This window comes from Eptesicus fuscus, chromosome 13, assembly GCF_027574615.1.
Source record: "Eptesicus fuscus isolate TK198812 chromosome 13, DD_ASM_mEF_20220401, whole genome shotgun sequence".
NCBI lineage: Eukaryota > Metazoa > Chordata > Mammalia > Chiroptera > Vespertilionidae > Eptesicus > Eptesicus fuscus.
The window spans coordinates 38,850,652-38,869,040 of NC_072485.1; the positions used below are offsets into that span (position 1 = coordinate 38,850,652).

At 41.0% G+C, this 18,389-nt stretch overlaps 1 protein-coding gene across 3 annotated transcripts in view; it reads right to left on the reverse strand.

Moving 5' to 3' along the window:
- The window catches only part of UVRAG (UV radiation resistance associated), a 274,349-nt gene that overhangs the window by 19,795 nt on the left and 236,165 nt on the right, over positions 1–18,389 (reverse strand). For all 3 annotated transcript variants that reach the window (XM_008149987.3, XM_054724633.1, XM_054724634.1), the window contains one exon: positions 13,573–13,664. In XM_008149987.3, coding sequence (XP_008148209.2) covers positions 13,573–13,664 — 92 coding nt within the window. The remainder of the gene's footprint in view (positions 1–13,572; positions 13,665–18,389) is intronic.

Genomic DNA, 18,389 nt, shown 5'->3' on the forward strand with positions numbered 1-18,389 from the left:
AAAGCATGATCACTAACTAATAGGTGTACCATGGTATGGTCAAAAGAACATGGGACTAGGAGTCAGACAGTCTGGGTTTCTGGTCCCAGTTCCATCACTTATTACCATGTGATCTTGGCAAGTCTCTTCACATGTCTAAGTCTCAGTTTTCTTATCTGTAAACAGTGATCATCGTCCTTGCTCTCCCTCACAGGGTTGTAGCATGCTTAAATAAAAACATGGAAACTTTTGCAAAGAAGAAACTTTTATTATTCACAACTTCTAACGACAGTGAGAGTTACCTAAGAAGGTAGGTACCCAAAAAAGTAGGTAGGCAAACAGATTTGTAGGGTACTTATCTCTAAGGCTTCTAAAGGGTCTTAAAAGGACTAGGAGAAAGTCAGAAGGAGATGGTGACTATCTGGTAGTCTCCTTACAAATAGATATAGAATATGGCTCTTACTAGTAGTTATTAAAATATTTGACCAAGAGCCATATTCTGTATCTATTTGTAAAGGGATAAATGTATATTTTAAAGGAAAAACAAAACACCTTTAACAAAGAATGGATTTAATTCTTATAATAGACAATAGCTATGATTCACTTACCTGTTAGATATTTATAATAATAGCTACAATGTACTCAGTACTACTATGTACAAGGCAGGATGCTAGGTATTCACACACTTAATCTCTATGATTAAACCCTATCAGGTAGGCACTATTTTAAGCTGATAGCTCCAACTTGCCTGAGGTCACAGACACAGTAAGTGGTGGAAGTGGTATTCAAACCCAGAGCCTTTACCTGCTCTTTACACCTGGGCAACTTATTTCCTTAACCTGCTCTGCCCCATACCCCAAGCTTCACATGTCCAAATCCTTCTCGTGGTCCCAGCCCACTCAACTCTATCTCCTTAGTGAAGGTTTAGCCAATTCTCACCCACACCTCTCACCAGGAAGGAAATTACTTCCCCTGAAAGTTCTAGATAACCTATCCACCTTTCTTATAGCACTTCACACTTTCTATTTCCTATTGTCTGTTCCTATTTCATTGCCTAAATTAGACTATAAACTCCTTAAATGCAAGTTCAAGGAGCATGTTCCATGAACAGAACAGGGTTCATCCACATGCTCATAGCTTACCAAGCTCCTCCTTCCTCAATGCCAGGCTGGGACCCCAGGATGAATAAGACAGTTCCTAGCCTCCAACTGCTCAAAAGCTGAGTGGGTAAGACTTGGTAGGAGAAGTGGACCTAAGCTACGGAGGGAATAATATGTATCTCTGCATCTGTCCCTGTGCCTGTTGAGTGAGTGAATAAGTGAGGTAGGACATGAGCTGAAGTGAGAGCAACATCTGGATAGGGTGAAGGCAGGGACAGGCTATTCTAGGTAATGGGAAGTTGTCTGAGAAAAGAACTTAGGTCCCAATAAATTCAATAAAAAGGAAACAACTGAGGTTAGAAATGACTGTGGTATGCCTGGGGGTCAGCTGAGACCGGGTGAGAGAGCAGTGAAGAGACACAATTGAGGGACTGTCCCAGGACCTGGATCCTGGGCCCAGCACACAGCCTGTCACAGCAAACTCAGCATCTCTTCCACTTGGTTCCTCATCTCACTGCAGCCATCGAGGGCAGCTCGCATGCACATTCCTCCCTGACCATAGCTCAGCACTAGCACCAGCTGTGCATGTGCCTTCTAATTGAATCTTAGACCACTTACTAGTAAAAACAAAAGAAAAATGGGATGATTAAGTGCCACGCTGGTGGTTTCTAACCAAAATACTCAAGAGTACAAGCCCTGAGCTGAAATTCTGCTTTTAAAAATTGTGTTGCTTGGAAGTTACAAGGCGGTTAGTCATCCCAGGATGAGAAAATGGGGACTCCTTCTGGAAAGCGCTGGCACAAAGCACTGAGCCCCAGGGCACAGTGTTAATAAGGGAGAGGGGCCACTTGCAGCATTAATCAGGTAGATGCTCTTGCTATTAGATAAGAATTATGTAACGTGAAAGAAAAAGAGGAATTTTAATCACACTGTCTTTTCTTTAAAAAAACAAACAAAACAAGCCATCACATAACTTTGAAGCTTGCACCTCAGAGGATTCCAGTGCCTGCGCTGGTCCTCCGTCGGAAATCCTCGATCCTGAAAGAACGTACAGCAATCGCCTCCACAGAGACCCATCTGTGAATGGCAACAACCCACAGAAAATGGCAATGTTTTCTTTTACAAAAGATGTAAGAGGCTCCCTCAGGAACGGGAGTTTTTTTACCCTTTGCCCTAAGGAGCACAGGCTGGGGAGGTAACTCCTCCATCCCTGGCTGCTCTCGGAAAGTCTCAGATTTCCTCTGAGGCTAAAGGGCTTGTTCCAGCTTTGTTTGGATTTGTAACTTCCAGCCTGCCTGCCTGCAGTGGTCTTTACTTGGGATCATTATGTAGCACTCACTTTGCAGGACTTTGCATCAATCCTGGTAGCCCATTTTTCATTAGAGCACCATAAAGTGGTACCATACTAGTCATTCATGTTAATGTCCTTGGCACCGTTGGCACAGAGGGGTACTGCATAAATGTGTGAATTTGTGGCTTAATGGGTTTTTTACACCAGTGCCAGGAGACCTAGATTCTAGTTACATTATTAGAGGCTCATGGGTCAACCATTCTTAGAAAGTTACTTAATTTCTCTGTACCTTAGAAATGAAAATTGTGGAAATTACAGTGTTCCAGGAGGAGAAAGGCAGGCAGGTTGCAATGATGAAGCATTTCTGTGGAAGCATTTTGGGTAAATTTTATAAAAAGATTTCAGAAGAAAGGGATATAATCTCTGAAGTTCTAGTAATTTGCTGTGATTTTGTTTCTTGTTTTAAATATTTACTCCCCCACCCTAATTTAGCATTTGCAGTTCATAATCTTTTTCTTGAAAAGGGTTCCTAAGTTGTATAAGCTCTAAGTACCACAAAATCCAGATTCTCTCAATCCTAACATGAATTTACATTCCAGTCAAGGTAGTCCGTTATTTGCCAATAAAGCTACTATGCCTTTTCCAATACTGTTCCCTCCACGTGAGGGGTGGGGTGTGGATCACCACAGTAGAGAAGGAAGGACAGAAGAACAGTGAATGTCGTGACTCTGAGTCAGGACAGAACCTGCTCATGTAACTAAGGAGGTGAGTGCAGCGACTGTCCATGAGAGAAGGGCGAGAGTGCTGTCAGATGCAGCGGAGAGGAAGGGGCCAGGCAGACCATGAGTAAGAGCTTGGATTTTATTCTAGCCAGGGAAGAGAGGGAGTGATTAATATATAATTGAAAATTTTAAAGGTCACTTTGGCTACCGTGGAGAATGAACAAAGGTGGGAAAAGAGTAAAATCAGGGACACAAATTGGACTAGTGCAGTGAGGAGTAAGAGAAGGAGGGGATTTGGACTGGGGTGGTTGTAGTAGAGATGGTGGGAAGTGGTGAGATTTGACATATATTTTGTAGGTAGAGATGAGATGGTTTGCGGATGATTAGAATGAATCTAGTGAGAGTAAAGAAAAGAAGGGAATCAAGGATGATTCCCCTGGTTTGAGCAATGGGTAGACAGAGCCAATTGCTGAGAGAAAGAAGACTGGTGGAAGGATAGCTTTAGATATGTTGAGGCTGAGATGCCTGTGATATTTCAAGGGGAGGTGTTAAGTAGATCTCTGACTATACAGAGTTTGCAGGAGAGATTTACACTGAAAAGATAACGTTGAGAACCATAAAGATACTAGTGTCCCGGTGCACGGATTCGTGCACATTGAAAGGAAATTAATTAGAATATTATAATATCGCCATTTGCCCTTTCTCTATAATAGGTCAACCAAATTCACGATCAACAATGACAGATCGAAACACACGCATGCGCTTGGTGCCAGCGAGAGCTTTATATGTATTGTGCATGCACGAGTCAACTTAGCCTTTTATATATCAACATATATAAAAGCCTAAGCGACCATTACGATCAAACAACCAGAATGACCGGTTGCCCAGTCGCTATGATGCACACTGACCACCAGGGGGCAGATGCTCAATGCAGGAGCTTCACCCTGGTGGTCAGTGCACTCCCACAGGGGGAGTGCCGCTCAGCCAGAGGCCGGGCTCACGGCTGGTGAGCGCAGTTGTGGGGAAAAGAGCCTCTCCTGACTCTGTGGCAGCGCTACCAAGAGGCGGTGGCAGGTGCAGCGGGCTGGGATGAACGCGAGTGGCGCCGCATCTGGCCCCAGCTTCCTGGCTGCCTGCCACTTGGCACACTGCTACATCCCCCTCGGGGTCCCAGATTGTGAGAGGGCACAGGCCAGGCAGATGGAACCCCTCCACCCCCCGCATGAATCCATGCACTGGGCCTCTAGTATAGAATAAACTTGCTTAATTAGACCTGCTTTCTGATTTAGCTAAATGTTTTCCAGCCCAGTGAAGTACCCCAACTTCTCTTTCAGGTAACTGTCAGCAACACAGCAGTAAAAATCAACACAGAGCAGATTACTATTGTAGATCACGCAGGGAGAACAAGGGGTGAAATATTTAACTGCAGCAGTGTTTGACTATATTCTGTGCAGTGAGAAAACCTGAAGTCATTTTCAAGTTCCACCATTTCTCACTTCTTTTCAGTTGGGTCAAGTTTCTAAACTTTCTAAATCTCCGTTTGCTGGCTAATGAAAAGAAAATATGATTCTACCGAGTCTCCTATCTACCTACTCTAGGACTTCTGTGAGGATCAAATGAGATGAGGCATGGGAAAATGCTTCACAAACATTTGGTTAAACTGTAAAATGTTTGCACCTGGCTATAAAGCAAGTTGGGTTTCTGGGCTGAAGAAACTCCAAGGAGGCTAGTCACTAGGGAGAAGAAGCCAGGCGTTGCTACATGATGTTATTACTTGGTGCCCACAGCGACCCTTTCTGGGCTAGGCTGGGCAGTGGGCCACATTTTGCACCATGGGGTCCTGGCAGTGTTGGCTGTGATTTGGTGGGGTGCCGCTCCGGGGTGGTAGTGGGGCTTGTGTCTCACTTGGGGAAAGCCTAGTGTTGGTTTGTTGGTGCCAGGTCCGTGGTGCCATTTATTTTTAAATGGCCAGTGCGCATCATAGCTACCGGTTGGATGGACGGATACTTAACATTTTATATATATAGTTTTCAAAACTAAGGGAATGAATGTGATTACATGAGAAGAGAGTAGAGAGAGAAAGAGAATGACCTAAGACAGGACCACAGAGAACTCCATATTTAATGATCATGTAAGTAAGGAGGAATATGAAGGACAGAGAAAGAGCTGCTGGATGAAGGAAATCCATGGGAGGGTAGTATTGTGAAAGCCAAGAAAGGAGAATGTTTCAAGAATGTAGGAATGCTGCTGAGACGAAGAACAGGATAAGGATAGATAAGTGTCCTTTGACTTTGGTAACACAGAGTTCAATAGGCACCTGCCTAGAGAAGAGAAATTGAGGTATACTGATAGAACAGGAAATCATCCTGGAATGGATTAATTAGGAATTGGAAAAATAGATAATAAATAAGCCTATAATCATTATAAAAATTAAATCAGTAGTTACAAATCTGTATTTTCCCGCTCAACAAACTAACAAAAAACACTAGGTTTTTCTAAGTTCTATCAGTCCTTCAACATATAGATAATTCCTACTGTGTACAAACTGTTGCAAAGAACAGAAAAGAAGGAAAGATCCTCAATGTATTTTATGAGGCTATTACAACCTTGCTGTCAAAAATCAGACAAGAATTATTATATGAGATAGAAAAATTATAGGCAAGTCTCATCTCAGTTCACAAATGTAGATTTCTTTAAATATTAGCAAGTCAAATCTATTAATATAGGAAAAAATGATATATCATTACTAGGTAGAGTTTATCCCAGGAGAAAGAGATGGTTTAATGTTAGAGAATATATTAATACTTACTAGCACATCTAACATAGTAAAGAAGAACAAATATAGTATTATCTCAATAGACTTAGAATAAGCATTTGATAAATTCAAAATACACATTCATGATTAAAAAACATGAATAGAAAAGGCACTTCCTTTTGCTAATAAAGTACCTATGTTGTAACCTGCAATAAGTAGATATAATACTTAATGGTGATAAGTTAGAAGCATTCTCTTTAAAATCAAGAATAAGACAAGGATATCCACGGTCACTGCTCCTCTTCTATAATAAAATGTAAGACAATAAAAAGTAATGACAGTTGTAAAAATAGAGAGGAAGAAACAACACCATTATTCAAAAAAAACTATATACACAGAAAATCCAAAAAAAATCTAAGACAAAATATTGTACTTAATGTTAGCAAGGTTGCTGGATACACTCGAAATACAAAAATCAGTGGTATTCCTGTATACTTGCTACAAAAAAGTTGGATGTTGTAATGAAAAATGTATAACATCAAAATGGAAAGCTACCTAGGACTAAGTATCTAATAAAAGATTTGTAAGACCTTTATGAAGGAAATTAAAATACTTCACTGAGATATGTTTAGAAAACATACAGATACCATGCTCACAGTTAAAAAGACTCAATATCATAAAGCTGTCAAATTACTCAAATATAATTCATATGTCAAGAAAAGCCAAATGAATTTTGAACAAGAACCATAAGTAGGAGCCCTGCCCTAGCAGATTATCAAGAAAGTTGGGGTTATCTTCCTGTTCCCTTGCTCTGAAGGAATGTGCTTTAGGAGTAACACTCCTGGCCTCTCTCCATCCTCTCACTCACTGGCTCTTAGAGAAGGAGGGCCTTTTCTGAGCAGAGAATTTAGAGGGAAAACTAAAACCTGAGTATTCTTGGCTTAGCCTCATCTGGGCTGCTGCAGGAGGCATCTCCCCGCTCTCCGCAGTGTGGTCACGGAAGGGCCTGCCTCTGCGGGGAAAGCCTAGGTGACTGTGAGGGTAAGTTTAATTTTGAGTGACATCTTTGCAAGCTCTTCTTATTACAGATCTAAAGGCACATTTTCCAAGAGGCTTTATCAGTAACAAAACTGACATTTTGATTTCTATTAGTCTGTCTCTTGTATCTCCTGACTCAAATTGTTCCAAAAGTCAGGGGGAAGAGGGGTGCTATTTATTGGGCATCCTCAAACCCCAACAAGGCTTACAGAAATTACATCCTGTGATAATTAAAGATGTGGTACTAGCCTATGGACAGACAAAACAATGAAGCAGAACAGGGAGCCTGGAAGCACATCCATGTATATACCAGTAAGTGAAGCTGGTATATAAAAGAGATGGCATTATCAAACAGTAGACAAAGGACAGACTCTTCAATAAATGACACTGGGACAGTTTGCTGTTTGTACAGAGCAAGACTCAGTGATTAATCAGGCAGTGTGTGGGTTACCTCTCCTAAAAAAAATTATTTTAGGTTATTTACCATTCTGTTATAAAAATTCTCATGAATTATATACCTGTTTCCAACTAGATCACACATCCCTTAAAGGTAGGCCTTGAGTCTTATACTTCTTGTTATGCTCCAGACTTTACATAGTTGATGCTAACTAAATATCTGCTAACTTCCTCCTCCTCATTTTAAAACTCAATTCCTATCCCTCATTCCTTAGGACACATCAACACTATGCTTTTATAATTATTTTTATATTCTGACTAGAATTCTTTAAACATTTGTGTATTTGCTTAACAGGAGTCCTATCTAAAATCAGACATCTGGAACTTGCATTTTGAAGATCATATGAGACAAAAATAAAAAATGTCAAAGTAAAGGTTAATCATATGTGTTGTTTTCTTATTATCCTCAAGATCTATCCTTACGGCACAGAAGAAAATGAAACCAATCTTGTACCTTCCTCCCCTCAAATAGTTTTTCCATTTGACATTGCATTTTGTTCTCACCACAAACTGGTGAAATGAACAGGGCAGGGATTACAGATGAGGAAATTACTTTCCAGAGGCAGGACTTTAAGTTCACAGAGCAGGTTAGAGAAAAATCGGTGATCAGAAGCCAGTGCTCTTTAGAAGACACCACGCTGTTCCAACTTGTCTAACTTTCTAAAGGCCTAATTTCCATTCACACAATTTTCTGAGTTACTACCTATCATTAAAGATTCAAGCTTCAAGAATTACTACATGGCTAGCGCCAATAGCTTTCCATTTATTTAAGTCAAGTGAATCACTCTAATGTCTTCTTGGCAGACTTTCCACCTCCCCTTCTTTTTAATAATATTTTAAAATTTTATTTTTTAATTACAGTTTACATTAAATATTATTATGTAATAGTTTCATAATACAGCACAGTAGTTAGACAACCATATACCATACTTGCAAAATGTTCCCCCCAATTTTCCAGTACCCACCTGGCCCATACACAGTTATTATATTATTGACTATATTTCCTATGCTGTACTTTTCATCCCCAGGACTATTCTGTAACTACCAATTCTCTTAATACCTTCACCTTTTTCACTCAATTCCCCAAACCCCCTCCTCTCTGGCAAGTATCAGTCTGTTCTCTGTGTCTATGAGCCTGTTTCAATTTTGTTCTTTTACTTTGTTCTTTAGATTCCACATATAAGTGAAATTATACTATTTGTCTTTCTCTGACTTATTTCACTTAGTAGAATACCTTCCAGGTCCATCCATGTGGCTGCAAATGGTAAGATTTCATTCTTTACTATGGCTGAGTAATATTCCATTGTATATATGTACAACCACTTGTCCACTGATGGGCACTTGGGTTGCTTCCATATCTTGGCTATTATAAATAACACTGTAATCAACATAAAGGTGCGTATATTCTTTTGAATTAGTGTTTTGGGTTTCTTCGGATATATAACCCAGAAGTGGAATCACTGGGTCATAAGGCAGTTTCATTTTTAATTTTTTGAGAACCCTCCATACTGTTTTCCATACTGGCTGCACCAATCTGCATTCCCAGTAACAGTGCATGGGGGTTCACCTTTCTCTACTTCCTCCCTAACACTGCTTGTTTGTTGGTTTATTGATGATAGATATTCTGACAGGTGTGATGTGATATTTCATTGTGATTTTTTTTGCAAGTCTCTGATGATTAGTGATGTTGAGTATTTTTTCATATGCGTATTCGCCATCTGTATGTTCTCTTTGGAGAAGTTTATATTCAGGTCCTTTGCCCATTTCTTTATTGGATTGTTTATTTGGTGTTGTAGGAGTTCTTTGCAAAACCTTTTTAGCTTGAGGTAGTCTCATTTGTTTATTTTTTCTTTTGTTTTCCTTGCCCAAGGAGATATATCAGAAAAAATATTACTAAGAGAAATGTCTAAGATTTTACTGCCTGTTTTTCTTCCTAGAGTTTTATCGTTTCAAGTCTTACCTTTAAGTCTTTAATACGTTTTGAGTTTATTCTTGTATATGGTGTAAGAAGATGGTTTAGTATCATTTTTTTGCATGTATCTCTATCTGTCCTATTTTTCCAACACCATTTATTGAGTAGACTGTCGTTATTCCATTGTATGTTCTTGACTCCTTTGTCAAATATTAATTGAAAATACAGGCATGGGTTTACTTCTAGGCTCTCTATTCTGTTCCACTGATCGATATGTCTGTTTCTATGCCACTACCATGCCATTTTTATTACTATCGCCTTGTAGTACTGTTTGATATCAGGTAGCATGATAGTTCCAAGTTTGTTCTTCTTTTTCAAGATTGCTGAGGCTACTTGGGGTCTTTTGTGGTTCTACATAAATTTTTGGATTATTTGTTCTAGTGTGAAATACACTATTGGTATTTTGATAGGAACTGCATTGAATCTATAGATTGTTCTGGGTAGTTTGGACATTTTAATGATGTGAATTCTTCCTACCCACAAGCACAATATATGCTTACATTTATTTGTATCTTCTTCAATTTCTTTCTTCAGTATCTTATAATTTTCCAAGTACAGGTCTTTTACCTTGGTTGAATTTATTCCTAGGTTTTGTTTTTGTTTTTGTGTTTTTTTTTTGTGTGTGAAGCAATTGTAAAGTAGGTTGTTTTCTTAGTGTTCCTTTCTGATAGTTCCTTATTTGTGTATAAAAATGCAACCAATTTCTGATTATTAATTTTATATCCTGCTTCTTTACTAAGTTCATTTATTAGTTTTTATGTGTACCAGTATGTGTGGAATCTTCAGGGTTCTCCATATATAGTATCATGTCTTCTGCAAAAAATGACAGATTTACTTTTTCCTTTCCAATTTCGATGTCTTTTATTTCTTCTTGCCTGATTGCTGTGGCGAGGACTTTCAATACTATGTTGACTATGAGTGGTGAAAGTGGACATCCCTGTCTTGTTCCTGATCTTAAGGGAAATGCTTAAGTTTTCCCCCACTAAGTATGATGTTTGCAGTGGCTTGTCAAATTTGGCCTTTATTATGTTGAGGTATGTTCCCTCTATTCCCATTTTGCTGAGAGTTTTTATCATAAATGGATGCTGAAATTTGTCGATGCTTTTTCTGCATCTATTGATTTGATCATGTGTTCATTTTGTTTATGTGGTGTATCATGTTAATTGATTTGCAGATACTGTACCAGCCTTGCATCCCAGGAATAAATCCCACTTGGTCATGGTGTATGATCTTTATAATGTATTGCTGGATTCGGTTTGCTAATATTTTCTTGAGGATTTCTGCATCTATGTTCATCAGGTATATTGGCCTATAATTTTCTTTCTTTGTAGTGTTTTTTATCTGGTTTTGGAATTAAGATAATGCTAATACAATGAAGTTGGGAGTCTTCCCTCCTCTTAAATTTTTTGGAATAACTTGAGAAAATAGATGTTAGTTCTTCTCTCAGTGTTTGGTAAAATTCACCTGTGAAGCCATCCAGTCCAGGATGTTTGTTTTGTTGGGAGGTTTTACTAGTTGTAATTGCTCTGTTCAGATTTTCTGTTTCTTCTTGATTCAGTTTTGGAAGATTGTATGCTTATAGGAATTTATCCATTTTTTTCCAGAGTGTCCAATTTGTTAGCGTATAGTTGTTCACAACATTTTCTTATAATCTTTTATATTTATGTGGTGTCAGCTACTTTTACTCTTTCATTTCTGATTTTCTTTATTTGGGTCCTCTCTTTTGTTCTTGATAAGTCTGGTTAAAGGTTTATCAATATGGTTTATCTTTTCAAAACCAGGTCTTGGTTTCATTGATCTTTTGTATTGTTTTTTTTTAGACTCTACTTTGTTTATTTCCACTCTGATTTTTACAATTTTCTACTGTCTACTCACTTTAGGCTTTGTTTGTTGTTCTTTTTCTAGTTCCTTTCGGTATAAGGCTAGAATATTTGAGATTTTTCTTGTTTCCTGAGGTAGGACTGTAATGCTCTGGATTTCCCTCCTAGGACTGCTTTCGCTGTGTCACATAAATTTTGGGTTGTTGTGCTCCCATTTTCATTTGTCTCAAGGTATCTTTTGATTTCTTCCTTGATCTCATTCATTGTTAATCCATTCATTGTTTAGTAACATGTTATTTAGCCTTCATGCGTTTGTTTTTCAGGTGTTTTTTTTTCCCCCTTGTAATTTATTTCTAGTTTCAAACCATTGTGGTTACAGAAGATGCTTGATGTAATTTCAATCTTCATAAATTTATTAAGACTTCTTTTGTGTACTAACGTGGTCTATCCTAGAAAATGTGCCACATGCACTTGAAAAGAATGTATATTCTGTTGCTTTGGGGTGAAATGCCCTGAAAATATTAGTTAAGTCCATCTGTTTCCTTGTTGATTTTATGTCTGGAAGATCTACCCATTGATATCAATGGGGAGTTAAAATTCTCTACTATGACTATATTACTGTTGATCTCTCCCTTTATGTCCATCAAGATTTACTTTACATATTTAGGTGCTCCTATGTTGGGTACATAAATGGTTACCAGGGTTATATCGTCTTGTTGGATTCCTTTATCCTCCACTTGCCAGCTGACTTTAGGCTTAGTCACTAAGAGGGCCTCTGGAGGAACATGAGCTGCACGAGGTAGGTTCTCAGGGAGTCACCAGGGAGGGGTGAGTTGTGTTCACCAGATTGATACAGATTCAAACTCAGCACCAGTGCTGGGACTGAGGTCACTCAGCAGAAGTCTCAGGGCACACCAAGACTAGCCTCTACCCGCTGAGTGCCCATGGACCTTTGTGGTGGTGGTGATGTTCTCAGGAAGTTGTCAGGGTAAGGCCAGCAGAGTTTATCACATTTGGCTATGTGAAGAGAGGGCTCTGCATAGGAAGGGTAGCACCAAAGGGAAAAATGGCCCCCACCCCAGAGCCACACAACTTGGTCTCTGATATCCAGGCCCAGGCAGCTGACTCCTTAGCAGGCATGAGCTGGGCAGGGCAGGGCAACAGCGAGTGGGGAGGGTGGGAAAGCACAACAGGTAGTACTTTCCAGACTGATGCAGTATGGAGGGGAATGCTCAACCCAGAAAAGACGACATCTGCAGGAGGTGTGGGAGAGGGACTCAATACAGGGACCTGGCAGCTGTCCCTTCAGCTCTCTTCCTGGAGCCACACAACTCTGTCTATCCTCACATGACTCCACTTCACTCTGAACCACACTCCCTCTGCCGGAGCCAAGGGTGAGTGGCTGCAAAAGAGATTTTGTGTGCTGATCCTTTAAGAGTGTGCCTGGGTTACTAGCAGACTCTGTATCTTCCTGGGTACTGAATCCCTGCTGATTTTCACAGCAAGATATTATGTGGGCTCCTCTTCCTGGCTCTGGTGCTCCAGGCTGGGGAGCCTGGCTGAGGTTGAGACCCCATGCCCCTCAGGGGGACCTTAGCAGCTGAGACACCCCTCCGGATTCTCTACCACCTCACGTGGGTGTGGGGCCAGCCCTTTTCACATCTCTGCCCTCCCAACCAGCCTAAACGTGGCTGCTTCTGTAAATTATTGGTTATACAACTTCTGTTCAGCTAGTCTTCAGCTGGTTATTCAGGTTGATTATTCTATAATTTAGTTTTAATTCCAGTTTGGACCTGGGAGGAGGTGAGTGTAACTTCTACCTACTCTGCCGCCTAACCACAGGCAGGCAGGCGAGTGGTTAAAAGCCAGCGGTCCCATCTGCCCTTTCTTTTTAAGAGTCATGTCTACACTGACAAAGTACTTTTCAGTAGTGGCTTGCCCTCAGGGCACAAAAGACACTGACATCGAACACAAGAAACAGTATGTGCCTCCTGGTCTCAAGACTAGGTCCTGACAAACCTAACCTATTCCTTGTCTGCTTTCTTCCCTTAACTCTCATAGCCACTGATCCTGGTGTTCATTCTCTATTTATGACATTCACTTGTTCTTTAGGAAAGAGTTAGGGGCTCTTTGTCTCTCCCTTTTATGAACCACAGGGCTGTCTGCCTCAGCAATGTACTCAACGATTGCTTGCCCAGCCAACCTCCCAATGTTCAAACTATACTCCCTGAACCTTCTCCCTTCCTGAGAGTGCTTCACGCCCCTTTGCCAGACTGGAGCTTCGTACAAAAGTACAATGTCTGCCTTTCCTTTTCTTCAGATATCTTATTACAGAAGAAAACCAAGAAGGCAGGTGTGGAGTAGTGTGGAAGTCAGAACAGTTTCTCAGGATGATTATGTACATTACAGTTTCTGAGTATCAGAAATAAAGGTACTCACCACCTGACCAGTAGTCCATGTTCCATGAAGTTTTTCAGGTTGGGAAGGGTTTGCCTCAAGTCTGGAGTCCCAAGTCCATGTTGATATCTTAGCTGCAAAGGTAGAAAAATAGAATTAAAAGAAATTCTGGCAGATACTAGGCAATGCTTCAGAAACATGACCTATTAAACATGTGCGTTTTTTTTTTTTTTACTCGAAAACAGGAAATATGAATGTATGATCCCAATATCATCAACCACACTTTTGGGATGGTGTTTAAAAGTACCCTTTTCATCTCTTGCTCCTTTGCCCCCTAAAGTTGGAGAAGACCAAAAATGACTAACTATGGAATCAAGGTATTTCAAAGACCCTTGTAGGATTTGCTAACATTGATTCTAGGGACATAGACCATAAAACCAGTGTTTGATTTTAGGTACTGAAGGCTAATATTATATACTCTGAGCACATTCAGCCCTTTTTTTGCTGATCCTCTCTTTGTATAAGCAAGGGTAAGAATCATGTTGTATTCTTCTGATAGCTAAGTGTCTGATACAATGCTAGTGCTCAGTGCTTATTAAACAAATGAGTTGCAAGCCACTTTTGACAGAGGATGTGCTCTATATTTCTCTGGTATCTATAATTTCCATCTTTATGCAGAACAAGAGCACAGAGCTGAATGACTAGAGTGAGGAAACTATGGCCTGTGGGCTTGGTCTGCTCTTAGTTTTGCTTATTTCTGCTAGATTTCAAAATTAAGTATCCTTCTATGTTCCTTGAGTATCTTGCTAAATGTTTTCATTTGCCTGTTCCTTGAATCCTCTCACTCTGTCTCTGAATACTATCTTCTTCCTTAACTGACCATAATAAGATCTGAAATAGGTACATGTGCACATTCATACACATGCTCACACACATAATATCAAATACACAGTAAATGTGCAACACAGTCCTGTAGAAATGTATTTTTCAAATGACAAGATACATATGCAAAAAGCACTTTGTAACTGTATATTATACAAATGTGAAGGATCATCAGTTCTGAAGTTTTACTTTTCTAGTACCTAAACTTTATCCATTTATTCATTTGAATTTTTGAGCGTTTATTTGAGCCAAACTGTCGACAATTGCCAGGAAGCAGAATCTCAATGTTTGGGATAATGATCTAGAGAATGGTGTTTTTTCACCTTGTTTTATATATTACATCAAAGAGGAGACGTATGTGGTTTACATGAAATCCATTGGTGATAGATTAGGAAGGCAGGAGAAAGCAAAGAGGGTGAGAGTAATCTCTGGGAATGGATAAAAGGTAAAATGATAGACACATACTTCTTTTACTTAGGTGGGTACAGGATAGTTAACAGTCAATAATTAATCCTATATAATAAAAGCCTAATATGCAAATTGTCCCCTCAACTGGGAGTTTGACTGCTCGCTATGACCTGTGCTGACCACCAGGGAGCGGCGTGGAACATAGCAGGCGTTGGCAAACATGTCTCACTGGCTACCTGGGGGCGGGGGTGACTGGGACGGGGGTGTGGTGAGAATGCGGGGTGTCTGCTGAGCTTGCTCTCACTCCCCCTGCTACCCTCCCCTGGGAAGCCAGGGCTTGCGTGCCAGGGAAGTCCCCGTGCTCAGGTGCTCACGAGGAGCCCACCCAGCCTCTTTCGGGTGAGCCGGGCCGCAGTCGCCTGGACCACAGCCACCGGGACTGTAGGGGCCGATCAGGCTCCCTGTTGGTTTGCGCAGGAGCCGGTCTGCGAGGCAGGCCTGGAGAGAGCGCACTGCCCACTCGACTTCCATGCGGTGCTGCTGGGCGGCCCAGAGGCCCACACTGCACCCCCGCCCACGGCATCTGGCCACGCTCACTGCATCTCTGCGTGGGGACTCGGGCGCCATGACTTAGGCAGAGGGGGGCACGCGGGGGCCTGGAGGCCCAGGTGCTGCCCAGGGCCCAGAGGTCAGCTGACACCTGCCCTTCCACGCCAGATGCTCATGCTTTGATCACTGGCCAGGCCTAGTGACTGCGCCAGTGCATGAATTTCATGCACTGGACCTCTAGTATAACAATAACAATGAAGGAATTTATGATCTCCAGTCCTGGCACCCAGGTGCATTTGGTTGTGCCCCAAGGGGTCTGGAAAAAGGGAAGTTACAAATTACTCTGACATTTCGTAGGTATGTTATCTTAGATGCAAAAAGACAATAGGATCAGTGAAGGTAAAGACTGACCTTGTCAGGAAAGATACCGGCCTAGGACATGACTACCCACCATGACTGCTTTCAGTTAAAGTTTTAATTTCAGACTATCCTTTGTAGTTACTTTAGGTCTTTGAGTTTGCAAGACTGTCATGCAGACCTTCCCTGAGCTTGTCAGGTTACCATGTAGCCCCTTTTGTCCCCATATCCCTCTTTTGGTCATAAATCAATCCAAAGGATGAATTGATGACCAACCTTTTGGGTGGATAATGGAGTCCGACAGTGTCTAGCACCTAACTTTAAAAGTGACCAAGTCAAACATCTAAATATATTCCTCTTTAAAAAATAAAACCATGACCAACAAAAAAATATTAAAGTAAGTCTTCCTTTGTTTCTATCTAGTACTCAACTGATTTTTCACTTAACAGAAGTTTATTCTCACTACAATGAACTTTTAAAGGAAAATGCCAAAACCTAATGGGGTTTCTTGAATACTCACACAATGCAAGGCGGTAGAAACATAGACTGTTAAGCTAAAAGGAACTGTGAATATTATTTAAGCCAATCCTTTCCTTTTGCAGATGGGGAAACTGAAGCCCAGAAAGGGAAAGTAAATTCTCTAGGACCACAGAGCTCAATGGCAAACATATTATTAGCCAGAGCTTCCCTTTCACAACCATGTTACTCTGCCCTTTACCCCAGAGTAAGAGGAAAACTGGTAAAAACACTTGAGAAGACAAAAGGAAAAGATTTTTTCCCTTTTCCAAAACTTAGCTTGGTGACCTAAGTCACCTCCTGAGATTTGCTGACCTTGAATTATAAGATCTACTCCATATTAAATGACATCATTTCTTATATTAATATAAAAGCATTTTTCCATACATTGATAAAAGTAAAATGGCTGATATCCCAATATGACATTCCTGAATTCATTGTTTCAATAAAAAAGTGAAATTGTTTACACATGGCATGGAAATTTCACCTGTGATTCATACTGAAAAATATTAAATATCAAAAAACCATACTGAAATAACACTAAGCTATGTGTCCCTGAGCCAGTACATAGTCAATTGCCTGCCCCAGGTCCACAGTGGAAGGTGGGTGTTGAATTCTTTTCAGAGACCACAATGAAAATTTGTCTGCAAGTCTGATTTCAACCAAAAAAGGAAAATGTGGGCATTTCGAGCCTCCACCCAGGCCTTAACTCTTCATTTGCTGCATAGCACAATTATTTTTTTTATCACAGAATCTTAGAAAGTTATAGCTTAAAGAGACACTGGAGATCATCTTCTCCCACCCCCCTCTTTTCATAAATCAAGAAGGAAAAAAAAGAAACTAAGACTCAATAAAACAAATGTCCTGCCCAGGTCACAAAGCTGATAAAGTACAAAGCCAAGGCTAGAACCTAATAATAACTCCAAATTCTTTCTACCATGTCATCCTTTTAATTTTCAACATATGAGATCAGCCAAAGAACATATATGTACATATGAATAGGCCACGGACACAGACAACGAAGTGGGAAAGTCCAGGGAGAGGGAGTGGGGGCTGAAGGACAAAGGTGGGGGGGAGGAAATGGGGGACATCTGTAAGATGTTAACAATTAAATTAGAGAAAAGAAATTCACATGTAATACAAATGTATTCATACCTATAATAATAAAAGCATAATATGCTAATTAGACTGGACAGCCGAATGACTTCAGGGGGCAATAAGGCAGGCAGGCAGGCAGGCAAAGTGGTTAACGGTGATCAGGAAAGCAGGTGAGCAGTTAGGGGCAATGAGGCAGGCAGGCAAAGGTGGTTAGGGGCAATCAGGCAGGCAGGTGAGCAGTTAGGGGTGATCAGGTAGGCAGGCAGGTGAGTAGTTAGGGGCAATCAGGCAAGCAGGCAGAGTGGTTAGGGGTGATAAGGTAGGCAGGTGAGCAGTTAGGGGCATCAGGCAGGCAGGCGAGTGGTTAGGGTTGATCAGGCAGGCAGGCGAGCAGTTAGGGGTATCAGGCAGGCAGGCAGAGTGGTTAGGGGCGATCAGGCAGGCAGGCAGAGTGGTTAGGGACATCAGGCAGGCAAGCAGAGTGGTTAGGGACGATCAGGCAGGCAGGCGAGTGGTTAGAGGTGATCAGGCAGGCAGGTGAATGGTTAGGGGCGATCAGGCCGGCAGGTAGAGGGGTTAGGGGAGATGAGGCAGGCAGGCAGATTTGTTAGGGGTGATCAGGCAGGCAGGCGAGTGGTTAAAAGCCAGCGGTCCCAGATTGCAAGAGGGATGTTCGACTGCCAGTTTAAATCGGCAGTTGGACATCCCCTGAGGGGTCCCAGATTGCGAGAGGATGCAGGTTGGGATGAGGGACACCCCCCCGCCCCCCGCATGCACGAATTTTGTGCACCGGGCCTCTAGTTTAAAATAAAGTACATGTACTGTTTAATAAGTTGAAACTACTATAAAGCATATAATGAAAAAGCAACAGTTCACTGCTCTTCAGCAGCAACTACTTTTAACCCCTTCCTTTCTCCATATCTCTGAATAATATACTTATATTAATATTTCTTATTCTTCCAATTTTAGCTATCATCTACCATGTACTTACAATGAGATATAAGAAGTTAGCTCTCCCATATTACTCTTCTCTTAGACTAACATTTTAT